The sequence below is a fragment of the Dryobates pubescens genome, chromosome Z (genome assembly GCF_014839835.1).
Source record: "Dryobates pubescens isolate bDryPub1 chromosome Z, bDryPub1.pri, whole genome shotgun sequence".
NCBI classification, from domain to species: Eukaryota; Metazoa; Chordata; class Aves; order Piciformes; family Picidae; genus Dryobates; species Dryobates pubescens.
The window spans coordinates 96595448-96610998 of record NC_071657.1 but is presented as its reverse complement, the minus strand read 5'-3'; the positions used below and the strand labels follow the sequence as shown (position 1 = coordinate 96610998).

At 40.6% G+C, this 15551-nt stretch overlaps 1 protein-coding gene across 1 annotated transcript; it reads right to left on the bottom strand.

The window, feature by feature from the left end:
• Positions 1-987: 987 nt before the first annotated feature.
• HSPB3 (heat shock protein family B (small) member 3) lies at positions 988-1768 on the bottom strand. The gene has a single exon (XM_009905061.2). The coding sequence runs from the start codon at positions 1748-1750 to the stop codon at positions 1301-1303; it is 450 nt and encodes a 149-aa protein (XP_009903363.1). The 5' UTR covers positions 1751-1768; the 3' UTR covers positions 988-1300.
• Between the last annotated feature and the right edge of the window lie 13783 nt (positions 1769-15551).

Below are 15551 nucleotides of genomic sequence, written 5' to 3'. Positions count from 1 at the left end.
TAGGGCTTCCACTTTGCTTCAGATAGCAGGAGCCTGAGGTTTTTTTCATCACATTTTTCTTTCAGTTGTATTTATATTCAGTTTCCTTTGAATATGTTTTTGATTTCTCTAGCAGCAGATTGCTATCATATTTAACTTGGCACTTTCCATTCCACATTCCTTCACTATTCATAGCACACCAGTCATACACGTCTCCAGTACGCATTAAAGGAATCAGTTTGACTTGCAGCTGCAGATCTCCTCAAATATTTGAGTAATTACAAACTCACAGCATTAATATATTTATTTATTTTTTTTTAAGTTGAGAAGACCAGATAATTAAAATGGGATTCATGCAGAGCCCACATACCTATGGAGACTGTGGCACAAAACCCATAAGCAGAGAATTGTGCTCTTGGAGGTACAGTCATGGGATCTAAGCCTGAGTTGTGAAGCCACACGAAGAATAAAATTTTAATTTAATTGAACCACAAGACTAGATAAAATGTGTAAGAATAAAGCCATGTGTGCTAGAGTAATGTCTTTTCATTACCAGAGCTTCACAAAGAAGAATTTAGAGTGTTTGTGAACAATATGTTTTTTCTTCAGTTGTTAAAGATAGCAGAATATGTTAAACAAAACCAATTTTCTAAATGTCTGTGGATGTTGTCTTTAAAATTATTTTTGACAGCAAGTATAACTTCTGCTTGCTGTGTTTTCAAGCAGATGTAATCAGTGATTATTCTTTTTCCCTTATAGTTCCAAACATGCAACACCACTTCTACAAAGTAATCTCTCAAGGGCATTTTTGTATACAAGCTTTTTTCCACCCCTCTTAATAGTATTCTTTGGTTTGTATGCTTTTCCAGAGCCTAAGGGAGAAGCATTTAATATAATGTATATATATATTTATATATATATATATATATATGAAATTAGATTTCTGCAAGGCTTACAGTCCATCTGTTGCTTCTTTAATGACTATAAAGGACAAATGCTTACTCCTTAGAAACACAGCTCTCCCTACTGAACTCTTAGGTATGCTTTATTTTTAGTATGCTGTCAAATTGATTCTTTCTTTCTTGCTGTGACTAGCCTAAATTTTAAACTGTCAAAGAATATGACTTTCCAACATATCTGACTTTCTAACACTTCACATCAAACAATAAACACAGCATATTGAAAAATACATACAAAGATTTTCCTTTACTGTAGGATAAATGCAGCCACATGCTTACTGCACTCTATAGCATTGCTTGAATTACATTGTTTGGTTGTACTAAAAATTATTTTATCTCACCAATAAACTATAGGCAAAGTTCTAATTCTTTCCCACTGAGTTCTTCATTTCAACAACCAAAATACCGTCATGGCAGAAAAGTGCAGACAAATCTTTGTTCTCCACTCCATTAGGTAATTTGTATTGTCTGGTAAAGCTTCTGGATATGAAACCATGTTCATCCATCCGGGGTCCATGCTGAGCTTTAATCAGAAGCCAGCCTTCAAAAGTCTGAATAATGATATCTTCAGGACGGAACTGCACAACATCCAGCAAGACCTGAAAGCGTGTGATTTCCTCTTTCTGGTCGTTCTTCCCAGTCTCAGCTGTATTTTCGCTGATACACCTTCTGTTGCTCAGTGCAGCTGTAGCAGGGCCTGGCAAAGCATATAAAGAGTGATCTAGTTTGTGTGCTTCCAGTTCTTGGACAGCAAACTGCTCTTGATAGCGTATGGGAGTTTCTACCCAGTGTCTTATAACAGCTTCTGCCATTGCTGAGGCAGAAAGATAAGCTGCTGCTCTTGTTGCTTGGGGGAAGCTGCTGCTCCTGTCACAGAGTGAGAACAAGCTCTTTGCAGTCGTATGCCTTATGCAGAGACTAATTTATTGGTTGATGTCACTATTCACTTTTAGCATGGGCAGAGTTTAACTTTAATAGGGTGTGTTCCAGTGCCAGGAGACTTGCTGCTTCTTTTATCCACTAACAATGGAGCACTATTTATAGGGTGAGAGTCTTGAGTGGCTTCAACACATGTACAGCTTTCGTGCTCAAGTAGTTAAATCAAAAATTTAACACACCTCTGATTATTTTATTATTGTGCTGTTTGTCATGATGTATAATGAGCAGATAAATAATGTGAAAGATTCTTTAATTTAAATGGAAGTTTCATGATTCCATTTTTTTTCCAAGGGGACATTGTAATAGATATAAGCTCTGCATATCTTCAACTGAATACAGAGTTACTGAGGGAAGGGATTCGATTAGTTTGACAGTAGGAATGGAGATGATTTCAGGTTAGCTAAAGTCTAAAATTATCAAGTGTTGCTGGACATTGTTGCAGAAGTTGTGCAGAAGTGAAACATGAGCATGGTTAACCACGTCACTGATGAGAGGACGGAACCTGTAAGCAGCCTGCTCAGAGAAGAGTTGCCTGAAGGGCTGAGTCTGTAATCTTAGCGACCTACAGACACATCAGAGCCTTCTCCAGCATGCCAGGGAGTTAGACTCAAGAGTGCAGTGAGAATTACAGTAAAAGATGACATTTCACAGCTTCCAGGACTGGACAGAATTACTTTTTTCCCAGCAGAATAGTAAAGACAACTCTGAATCCTTAATGCTATCACAGTGTCCTTGTAACAGTTGTCTTCCAGGGCTTATAAGTTTGAATCTATGATCCCATTGCTCTCTGTGTTGCAATCATTTTGTTACTTTCTGATATCCAGACAAATATTGCCCACAAATATCTATAGCTTGGTTAAAAAGCTCTAAGAGGAAAGTGCATTTTAAAATGGAAAGCATTCCCAAATTTTAGCATGTTGCTAGAAAATCCCTCTAGCTGGGCTTGGTAATGCAGAATGCATTATGGCAACTCATGATAAAAACAGTCTGTTTCCCTCAGCTGCACTAATGCTAGGTCTAATCAAATGAGATACTTCCATTCCTTTTTCTTTGGCTGCTGTTGTTCAGAGCTTTGTCTCTCTCTTGTACGTACATCTTCCATTACTGTGAAAATGACAAATCACAGTATATGGGATCTTTGCTAATGGACTGTAGGTTCATGATGAAAGAGGCAGCTGAATTTTGATAGCTATCAGAAAGCAGCCTCTATATTGAGTTGACAGCAGAGCAGGATTACCAGACATGTCTATAATCAATGATCTAAGGTTGCTATTATTTTATTTTAGATTTGCAAAGGTTGCATTGCAAGGTAAGGAAATTTTCAAAGATAGATCAGAGGTTTAAGATAACATGCATGAATGGCAAATCATGTAACTGAATATTGTGGGAAAGGAGACTTACACCACTTTGTTTAATCAATGGCCCTTCTGTCAAATTGTCCTCCAGAAATCGAAAAATGCAAATCTGAACATATGACTTGCTGAAATAGTGGTAAAGATAACCTGGAGTGTTGCCCATTATCTGCTCAGCACTTGTTTTCTGTTTTGGTAGCTGTTTTGATTCACTTGATGAGGAAACTAAGTGAAGCTGTATGCCTGGTTGATTGTGATATTCTTCCTTAGGAGACTGCTGAAAGTTACTGACGTCTGTTCTGAATTCTGTAATGGTAGCCTGAGTCATTTCATTTTTGCATCTCAGTGATGAATGTGCTGTGCAGAAACAGCACCTTTTCTGAAAAAATTATTCCTATCTTCATTACCTCAGTGCAGCTTACTGTGGAACAGCTATATTTATTCCTAGGATCAGTTGTGTTAGTCTTTCAAATGTCTATGTTAAGCGCACTTGGAACTGCCTGCCTGGTCTAAGTGGCACAAAACATTCTTTGAATACCCTTTGAATGCATGTCATACGCAAAGCTCTACAGACGTTATAGTATGCCTTTCTACTCTGTAGGACAAGCAATTGGAAAGATTTTGGTGGTGAAGCTATGTAGCCTCTTGTCTGCTGTCCCATCCTGCTCTCTCCTCAATTCCAGTTCTGTCTTTTGCTCTGTTTGCTGCTTGTGCACTCAGGAACTAGTACCACCTTTCTTATCTCTTTGTTGCAAACATGGTGAATATGTCAGCTGGATAAAGAAAACACATTTGAAATGCAAACATCCCAGTAATTTAGAATGTATTTTGAGGCTTTCAAATTTACATATGGCTGTGGTGCTGCAATACTGGGGAACTTTTAATGCTTATGCTGCTATACTCTTCAAGTATCTATAACGTTTCAGTTGAGCAATGGGTATTAGTAACAATTGATTTTTGACCGAGTTTAAAACCTTCAGAGCCACTCTGTCAGGAGCAGGATCAATGTTCCTAACTTAAGCCAGCTCAGTGCCTCAGGTTTTCTTTCCCTGCTTTTCTGTGTGTCTCAGGCATTCTGCACAGCATGCCGTTGGGAAACCACCGTTTGGCATGGGAAGTATTACAAAGCTGTTTTTTCCAAAACTGAAGCAAGGCAATTAGTTGTCCCGGACTCACACTTGTCAGTCCGTGCTCTCTTTCACTGATCGCACCAATTTATGGTCTCGATGTATTCTGCGGGCTTCTGAAGGACTGCCGGCAACTTGCAACAGTTGGTAAGAAGCACTGTACCTGTATGAATGGGTCACACCGCCATCTCGTGGTGAGACGAGAAAATAGCTGCGGAAAGAAAAGCGCAAGCTGACTGCTGCCTGCTGCCTGCTGACCCCCGGCATCTTTATCAGATGGTGAAGCACTTGTATGTCTAGATAAATTAAAGGAAGGAAACCGCACGTTTTTAACTTACAAGAGTCCACTTTGAAGCTAGTATAAGCGTCTGTCTCAGGATGGAGTGGTGGGAATAAATATTTGATTAATGTTTAACTGATGGAAAATACAGAGAACAGACATCCCATTGAAGCTGCACTGCAAACTGTAAAAATGTAAGGTGCCCAAACTCATGAGAAAACCACATTTTTGATGCACATCTCAAACAGGTACAGGTGCATCTTGCTCATGCAACTTTAAAATAGTGGATTGCCTTGTCATTCTCTCCATGCTTGCTTTCCCAAAGAGAGGGAGAGAGGTATTCCAACTACCGTTGAAATTCAGTAACTGCTGAAAAGGGAAAAAGGTGAAAAGGATGGTGGAATAAAGTGAACAAGAGCTCTTCTATCAAAAATTAACAGGCTAAATTTAAATGAGAGACATGTAATTACCCAAATTAATTTAAGCAGGTACTGCAAATAGTTTTAATAAGGATGCTATTTGTGATCTACTTCACATGTCATTCAGAAGAGATGTTGTCATTTCAGACATAGTAACACATAAGGAATGTAAGGAAAAGCAGAACCTGGTGAGTTTTACTGGAGCTGACTGTATTATACACAACATGAGAGTTTATGTTTTGTGGTGATACTCAAGAGCTAGATAGTGAAATAAAATGTATGTAAGAATAGGATGTAGGGTGAGAATTATGGAAACTGGGTGGTTAAGAGCTATTTTCCACATTTTTTTTTAAACATATTTTTGTAGAGCAAGAAAATTATTATCTCCTACTTGTGTCACTTTGAATCCAATACTTCTTAGAGCTATGGGGTGTCTTTTAGCTGGAATGTTAGAGGTGGACGTATGTAACTTCTGGAGGCATCAAATGTAATCAAAACTACTGCAAATGTCTAATTAGCAGACACCAGGTGCTCTGTTTCAAAGTAATACTGAGGGACTCTTTTTATTACTGTTTTGTTCCAGTTACATAGAATTTATATTCATCAGTGAATCACAACATAATTCTTTGTGCAGCAAGACTTGACGCTGTGTTATAAAACTTTTGCAAGTTATATCAAGCCTATGTTGTTACACAGTGCTGTGTTAAAGGTAAGATCCAGATGTTTGCCAGTCTCAGAGCCCAGGAGTCTTGCTGGGGTTATTTGGAAAAATTAACATTTGTTCCCACTTGTTAGTGTCAGACTAAGGACTTCCTCTGACACAACTCAAACAGTTAAAACAATCAAATGTTTTAATTGTTCAAAGGAACAGATACCAGAGATTCGGGATTGCTGGTGATAAAGGCGCTGAGTGCAAGATGGTCCCAGGATTAATAAATCCTGGTAACAACTGGCAGTCAGTGATGCAAACCTTTGCTGTAGCACTAACAGAAGTGCAGGAAAACTTCAGATGTATACTGAAGGCATAATTCTCACCAAGAAGTGTCCCTGTCTTGGGTGAAGGAAAAGGAGTACAGCCCGTCAACTGTCTCTGTCTTCTCCCCCACATCTTAGCTGCAGCTGGTGGTGCTGCTGGTCCATGCTTCAACCCCCTGATGACCCTGATGTGCCCAGAAGTGTTCCTCTCATGGGTTTTATATCCCAACCCAGGTTGTCCCTGCATTCTAAGTGATGTTTAGCATGACTTGAGAGGGAAAGTTGAGTAACATAGTAATAGATGTTTAACATGCAATTGATTTTCCTCATTAGCATATTGAAGGCTGTCAACTTTAATATTAAATTACAGTTCATTAGGCAAATATCTTCACTCTGGCAACTCAGCCCTCAGAATATGCTTTGAAGTTGGGTGTTTGTGTTATTTGAACCCTGCTTCATCAGTTTTAGCCAAAATGGTGCTGTGTTACCTACAAACTCTTTCATAAACTCATAGAATCAACCAGGCTGGAAAAGACCTCAGAGATCATCAAATCCAACCTATTACCTAACACCTCATGGCAACTAAACCATGGCTTCAAGTGGCATGTACAATCCTTTTTTGAACACCTCCAGGGACAGTGACTCCACCACCTCCCTGGGCAGCCCATTCCAATGGCCAGTCACTCTTTCTGTGAAGAACTTTCTCCTCACCTCGAGCCTAAACTTCTCCTGGTGCAGTTTGAGACTGTGTCCTCTTGTTCTGGTGCTGGTTGCCTGGGAGAAGAGACCAACCCCCTCCTGGCTACAACCTCCTTTCAGGTAGTTGTAGAGAGCAATAAGGTCTCCCCTGAGCCTCCTCTTCTCCAGAGCCTTCCTTAAGCTCTTTCTCAGACCAGCTTTGCAGATCTTCATTTAACAGAAACACCTGTTGATTGTAAATGACCTTGGTCTGTGATTATGCTAAATCAACTCGCTTTCCTTTCCCATAGCAAGCTATGTGGTTTTACCACACACAACCAGCTTCACTGAAGGAAGGCTTCAGTCCACAGTCCATGGGTCATGTCCTTCAAAGCCTGGAAAAGGCTGGATCTGCCCAACCTCTTGGAAAATCTCTCCAGGGCACTGATGCTCACCTCCAACTGTGAACTTGATCTCCTACTTTTAAGGGCCTCTTGAGGAGTGGAAAACTAATCTCTGGTTTTGCACTAAGAATCAAGTGTTTGCTCATTTGTTCGGAACATATGCAAGAAATAAAAGTAAGCATGAAAAGGGCTATAATTTTGATATATTATCTCCACTATTACAAGTCTTTGAGACAATAACAGGACCACAGCCACTGTTGTAGAACAGCATCTTTACAGAGCAGTGAGGGAATAAAAAGGCAACTGGTATAATAATGATTTTTAGATTTCAAGCCAGTGTAAAAGTTACTTTATAGTGTTGTCACAGAACACTTCATAAGTTCATATGCATTGTTATTCATCTAGCTTGTTGCCTAAACATTTTAGTAGCTGTTATAGGCAAATGCTTCCAACATTACTGGGGAATTCCTATTTTTAAAAAAAATATTCAGAGTGCTATGAATCTGTTCATTTCTTGTGTATAGAATAGAGAGAAAATTAACAATTTAAAGAGAATAATGTGCCTAAGGGCTTGGAAGCTCTGTTTTGCTACTGAAAGGCAGAATCTCTTGCTGTAGAAAGTTGTTTTGTTTTTTTTTTACCAGTTAAAAATTAATCAGTCTTCCAAGATGAATGCCAGTTTTCAGGGTTTCTCCTCCTCTGCCTCACTGAAGTCTAGACTTGACATTTGATAGAAAAACTCAAGGCAGCTGAGTACAGTAAGACTGGCATACTTATTTTGGATCTGTTTAAGCTTCTTAGCAAGCGCTCATTTGCTTATTTAGGATGTGAAACTCCTATTCCATGGATCAGATTTTCAGGTTTCCATCTTTTGATGTTGGCCACTTTAGTAAAAATAATACAAGTACTGAAAATCTCACCTACAAAGTTCTTGAACCACGAATATTTCTGATACTGTTTAAAATTAGGTACACCCCAAGGCTTCTAGGGGTAAGGGCTGAAAAGTCTAGTACTTAAATCAAACATAAAACTTGCTAACCTGTGATTAATACAAACCCACTATGAGCTCATTTTGCTTGCTTGCTTGGTTGTTGTTTTTTTTTTTCTACATGCAAAGTTAAGACTGAAATTCAGTAACTAGAGTTAATGGAAGACTTATGGTGTACTGATACTGTGGATATATCTGTTACAATGATTACTTGCCAGAAAATAATTTGACTTACTAACTGAATGTTGAGATTTAAAATTTTCCCTATGTTGAAGTGCTGGGTGGGACCAAAGGTATAATTGCACATATTTTGTTACTCGCCTACTATGAAAATGCTGCACCATAACATGAGTGCTAGCATCAAAACTACATCACAGAACACATTTTGGTGCACTTAACAAACTTTACATCAATGTCAAATATTTGCTAGCATTAAGATCAGCTGAATCTCTTGGTATGAAGGCAGATTTTGGCTTTAGCTGAACTCTGGACTTTGGTACTGAATGCTGAATGATGTGACTGTTTTAAGGCATCCTGCATTGCTGTAGTCTGTTTGTGACTGTCTTGTAGGCACAACTGGAATCAGTGAGACATAACTTCAAGAATTCATGAAAATTTCTCCAAAGAACATAAAATTCACTAAACAGCATGCTTCCTCAAGGTGGGTAAGGTCTGTAGGGCCAAGCAAAGAATCCCTGGTTACTCAGCTCAAAACTGACTCCTTTTGGTCTGGAAGCTGACCAGTTACTGAGTCCAAGGTAGAAGCACCTCATCCAGAATGTCCTTAAAAAGCAACTATGATGATTTGTGAAGGATTTAAAGGTAAAGTTTGATATAGTTAGTAAACTGTTCTTTTCTGGAGTCAGTCTTTTGTCCATTCTGGAGTGCTGGTCAGTGTCACTATATATTGGGAATTGATTTCAATGATGAGGATCATTAACTGACAAGCAGCAGCTGGAGACTCTGTAATGCGAGTAATGAGAGTAGAGGGCTTGCTCCAAAATCTCAATACAAGATTGATATACAATATATCAATTATATATGTATATATAATATAAGGTTAATAGGAGATTGACGGTGATGAAATGTCACTGTTTTCATATGCTTAGTGGATACTGTGAAATGTAATGGTAGCTATGTATACATTTTATGGCCTACCTATTTGTATTAGAGACAGCCTCTCCCTGGTTTCCAGTCTTAGAAAGAAAAACATAATTATTTGGCAAAAATACTGCCTCTCCTTGACTGTGCATGTGGGTAAAGCCAAAAAAATCTGGCTCCTGTGTCAAAATTGTTATTTCCTTTGGTGCTGGAGTTAGAACAGTATTTTTATATTGTCTTCATTTCCTGAATTGGGCAGTGCCAGGAAAGTCACTGAGATTGTAAAATCTAGAATTGTTAGGAAAAAATTTTATTCCTATTTATTTATTTTCAGTAGCTGGAATTTTCAATTAAATCTGAGCACCAAATTTTAACATTACCATCCATACTAGTTCTGAAACTACATATTCTTTCACCGTATGGATTCAGCTCAGAATGTAGCACTTGGCCAGAATAGAGGGCTTTGGCTGGCTGGAACTCAAGAACAAAAGGAGAGTTTATGGCCTTTGGAAAAGGGGATGTGCCACTCAGGAGGACTACAAAGATACAGTGAAGCTATGCAGAAAGATAATTAGAAGGGCCAAAGCCTAGCTAGAACTCAATTTAGCTACTACCATAAAAGATAATGAAACAGGCTTCTCTAAATGCATTAATAACAAAAGGAGGACTAAGGAGAATCTTCATCCTTTATTGGCTGCACAAGGAAAGATAGTGACTATGGATGAGGAGAAGGTTGAGATGCTTAATGTCTTCTTTGCCTCAATCTTTAATAGAAGAATCAGTTGTTTGCTGGGTAGCCAGTCTCTTGAGTTGGAAGACAGGGATGGTGAACAGAAAGAAACCTCCATTATCCAAAAGGAAATGATCAGTGACTTGCTGAACCACTTGGAGATACACAAGTCTATGGGGCCAGATAGATTACACCCAAAAATGCTGAAGGAGTTAGCAGATGTGCTTACCAAGCCACTCTTCATGATTTGTCGGCAGTCCTGGCTAATCAAAAAGGTCCTCACTGACTGGAGATCACTGAATGTGATGCCCATCTGCAAAAAGAGCCAGAAGGAGGATCTGGGGAACTACCAAAACATCAGTCTGACCTTGGTGCCACGGAAGGTTGTAGATCACTTAATACTGAGCACCATAACACACCACTTAGAGGACCATCAGGCCAGTCAGCATGGTTCATGAAGCACAGGTCCTGATAATGAACTTCATCTCCTGTGAAAAGTTGGCTGCTTGATGGATGAAGGGAACGCTGCGGATGTTGTTTACTTGGACTATAGTAAAGCCTTTTACACTGTTCCCCACAGCATCCTCATAAAAAAACCTGTCTGCCATAGGCCTGGACAGCCATACACTCTGGAGTTTAATCCAGTCGGTGGGCAGTGAGAAGTAGTGTTCCTCAGGGATCAGTTCTGGGGTCACTCCTGTTTAATATCTTTGCCAGTGATCTTGACAAGGAGATAGAGAGCACCCTCAATAGGTTTGCAGACAACACCAAGTTGGGTTGGAGGGCTGATCTGCTGGAGGGTAGGAAGGCTTTTCAGTGGGACCTCGACAGGCTGGTTCAATGGGCTGAGGCTTATCATACAGGCTTCAACAAGTCCTGCACTTGGGCCACAAGAACCCTATGCAACACTAAAGGCTTGGAGCATAGTGGCTAGAAAGCTGCTCAGCAGAAAACAGCCAGCTGAACATGAGCCAGCAGTGTGCTCAGGTGGCCAAGAACAGCAACAGCATCCTGGTCTGCATCAGGAGCAGTGTGGCCAGCAGGACCAGAGAGGTGATGGTTCCCCTGTGCCTGGCTCTGGTGAGGCCACATCTTGAGTGCTGTGTTCAGCTTTGGGGCACTCAGTACAAGAAAGGCATTGAGTTGCTGGAGCATGTCCAGAGAACAGAAATTAAGCTGGTGAAAGGTCTGAAGAACAAGTCTTATGAGGAGCTGCTGAGGGAACTGGGACTGACTAATCTGGATAAAAGGAGGCTCAAGGGAGATCTTATTGTTGTACAACTACCTCAAAGGACATTGTAGCAAGGTAGACGTCAGTCTCTTCTCCCTAGTAGCAAGTGATAGAATAAGAGGAAATGACCTCAAGATGCACCAGGGGAGGTTTAGATTAGATACTAGAAAAAATTTCTTCACTGAAAGTGTTCTCAAACACTGGAATAGGCTGCCCGGGGAGGGGGTTGAATCACCATCCCTGAAGGTGTTTAAAAGACATATAGATGTAGTTCTAAGGGACATGGTAGAGACTTGGTAGAGTTGGGGAATGGTTGGGCTCAATGATCTTAAAGGACTTTTCCAAGCAAACCAAATCTATGATTCTGTGACTTTTATAATAATATAGAACAGAATTGCTGTGCAAAATCTGTTGCTTGTAATGTCGTTCAACAGAAGGTCAGAAGGTTCTTAATTTAAATTTAAGTAATTACCTGGAGAGAAGTTTTAAAAAGTACTTCAGATCTTTACTATGCAATTTTAGTGTGTCTGTTATTCCATTGCAGCATTCTTTGTGGCTGACTAAAGCTACTTACAAATGGCCAAGAAGTACAGACTCCATTATTTATAAAGTGAAGTGAGGATCCTTTGTGCTAGAGATGAACAACGACACAGGAAAATCAATCACGAGAGCTGACCATAAGCAGAGTGCAAACCACAGGGGAGATCTGACATGCAACCAAAATAGTTAGTGCTGCTGACATTTTGTGTCAATCCAAAATACATTCAGTCATGTGGAAAATGATTGATAGATGGATAGAAAAGCTAGGAGCAGAGAATGAGAGTGAAAGATAAAACGGGTAGAGAGAAATTTCCTAAAAACGAAGGAATTTTATTACTTATCATACAAGCAAGCTCTCATTAAGCAAAACATACCAAAGGATAGTAGCTGCAGGCCTCTGGATATTGAATAATTACCCGGTTTTCCAAAGCCCTACTTGAATTACTGTTCCCATAGAATTCAGTGTGGATTCGAAGAAAAGTTTTCAGCATTAAACCTTACTCTACAGTCTAGGAGAGAATCATCAGACAGTTTCAGATGGACTCCATGCTGTCTCACTGCTATTCATTTTCTCTCACTGCTGGAATTTTGCAGTGGAAACAACTAAAACAAAGCAAACAATAACAGGATTAAGAACAATGACAGACTATTAAGTCACATACCAGTGTTTTACAGCCTATGAATTTTTTTTCACTGATGCAATGTTAGATTTCTCCTTGCCAGTGTGGTAGTTTTTGGGTTGGTTTTTTTTGGTTGTTGGGGGGCTTTTTTCTCTCTTTTTTTTTTTGTTTATAAATGTAAACAATTTTAGAGTTAAGCACCTGACCCAACTGAAGAAAGGGTACTTTCTAGTTCCTCCCTGTTTTGATACTGTTTATATATTTGGCTTGATTTAGTTCTTCCATCCTAAATCTCCATAATTTGAGGAGAGACCCCTTTTGTCTTCAGGAACAAGGATTAGGACCTCAGTTGCCAAACCATGCTTCATTCTTCCAGGGTAAAGAGAAGAGAGCAATTAGCCATCAGTGAATAAACAGTGATGAACTCTCCTGTGAACCATAATTTTGAGAGATCTAATTAGGGATTTGGGACCAATACCCAAACAACTAGTAATTATGTAATCCAGTGTCTAGTCTAGCATTGCAGAAAAGCAGCATCCTCTAAGATTAGCTACTCAAATAGGTTAAAATAGTGTATTTAATAGTGCTGCTTTGAGATATCGATTTCCCCCCCACCCCGTTCTTCTTACTTTACTTATTCCCAGAGTCAGTAGTACATCCTAATGATACTATAAAAAGATGCTAGACTATTCTACAACCTGGAATTTTTTATTTTATTGTTGCAGTTCTACAATGTAAAACCTCAATAATTCTTCTCAGTAGATCTTCCATTTATTTTAGTCTTTGAAGTCCCTTTGCATACTCTGATAATAATGTTAATTTCCTCATCTAAAATGCCCAGCACTATTTTCACAGATTTTAGACTTATTTTTACCCATATCCAAGTGTGAAGTAGTCACTTAGACAGCTAGATAATGTTGTTACAAAAGATGCTTTCTACTTAGTTACATATCAAGTGGATGACCACTTGCAAAACTCAGACCCATTTAAATATGTAAAAGGCATTAAGGGTTTCCAAATTACAGTTTCTACAGAGTCACAGAATTATTGAGGATGAACTGAACCTCTGAGAGCATCAAGTGCAGCCTATGACCTAACACCACCAAATCGACTAGACCATGTCACTAAGTGTCACATCCAATCTTTCCTTGAACACCTCCAGGGATGGTGACTCCACCACCTTCCTGGGGAGTCCATTCCGGTGTATAATTACCCTTTACATGAGGAAGTGCTGCCTAACATCCAACCTAAACCTCCCCTGGCACATCTTCAGGCCATGACTGGGAGAACAGTCTGATACCAACCTTAGAGTGTGATAAGGTCCCCCCCCAAGTCTCCTCTCCTCCAACCCCAGCTCCCTTGGCCTCTCCTCATAAGACTTTCCCCTCAGCCCCTTCACCAGTCTCATCGCTGTCTGCTGGACCCACTCCAGCACCTCAATACCTTTCTTGAAATGAGGGGTCCAGAACTGGACACAGTACTTGAGATGAGGCCTCACCAGTGCCAAGTACAGGGGCAGAATTACAGCCCTAATTCTGCTGCCCACATTATTGCTGATACAAGCCAAGATGCCATTGGCCTTCTGTGCCCCTGGGCACACTGCTGGCTCATGTTCAGCCTACTCTCCATCTGTACCCCCAGGTCCCTCTCTGCCAGGCTGCTCTCCAGCCACTTATCTCCCAGTCTATGGCTCTTATGGGGTTGTTGTAGCCAAAGAGTAGGACCCTGCACTTGGCCTTGTTAAATCTCATACTATTGGCCTCATCTTATCCACCCAGCCTGTCCAGGTCTCTCTGAAGTATCTTCCTCCCTTCCAGCAGATCCACAGTGCCCCCTACTTGGTGTCATCTGTGAATTTACTGACGGTAGACTCGATCCCCTCATCCAAGTCATCAGTAAAGATGTTGAATAGAACTGGGCCCAGTACTGATCTCTGGGGGACACCACTAGTCACTGGACACCAACTGGATGTGGCACCATTCAAAATAACTCTCTGTGCCTGGTCATCCAGCCAGTTTTTAACCCAGAGAAGGGTGCACCTGTCCAAGCCAAGGGCTGCCAGCTTTTCCAGGAAGATGCTGTGGGAGACTGTGTAAAAGGCTTTGGTGAAGTCTACATAGCCCACATCCACAGCCCTCCCCCTGTCTACCAGGTGGGTCACCCAGTCATAGAATGACATCACTTTGGTTAGGCAGGACATTTCTTTCTTACACCCATGTTGGCTGGGCCTGATCCCCTGATTGTCATGTACATGCTACTTGATGGCACTCAGGGTGAGCTGCTCCATGACCTTGCCAGGGACTGAGGTCAGGCTGACAGGCTTATAGTTTCCCAGATCCTCCTTTTGGCCCTTTGTGTGGATGGGCATCACATTGGCCAGCCTCCAGTCATCTGGGACCTCCCCAGCTAGCCAGGACTGGTAATAAATGATGGAGAGCAGCTTAGCCAACTCTTGTGCCAGCTCCCTAAGCATCCTAGGATGAATCCTGTCCGCACCCATTGATTTGTTTGGATCTAAGTGGCACAGAAGGTCACTAACTACTTCCTTCTGGATTACAAGAGGGATATTCCTCTCTCCATCCCTATCAACTCAGGAGCCCAGTTGCCCAGAGGATATTCAATCTTTTTGTTAAAGACAAAGAAGCTGTTAAATACCTCAGCCTTTTCCTTGTCTTCACTGACTATGTTGCCCCCTTCATCCAATAAGGAATGGAGATTTTGCATGGCCCTCCTTTTGTTATTAATGTATTTATAAAACTGCTTTTTATTATCCTTAATAGAATTGGTCAGATTAAGGTCTAACTGAGCTTTCCAATCTCTAATTCTCTTTCTACACGACTTTACAATATCCCTAAGTGCTTCCTGGTTAGTCTGCCCCATTCCCCAAAGCTGATATATGCTTTTTCCCCCTGAGTTCTTGCAAAAGCTCCGTGCTCAACCAGGCCAGTCTTCTTCCCCACCAGCTTGTTTTTCAGCACAAAGAGACAGCCTGCTCCTGTGCCTTCATAAATTCATCCTTAAAGTAAGGCCCAGCCTTCCTGGGCCCCTTTGTGTTTTTTTGAAGCCTGTTTCCTAAGAGACTCTCTGAACCAGGATCCTGGTAGATCAGAGTTAGCCCTCTGGAAGTCCAAGGCAGAGGTTTTGCTGACAGCCCTCCTAACTTTGCCACATGTTGAAAATTCTATCATGTCGTGATTGCTGTGCCCCAGCTGATTGGGACCAATTGTCC

Coding starts and splice junctions, on each gene's coding strand:
- HSPB3 (XM_009905061.2), bottom strand. CDS start 1,750: ATGGCAGAAGCTGTTATAAGACACTGGGTAGAAACTCCCATACGCTAT.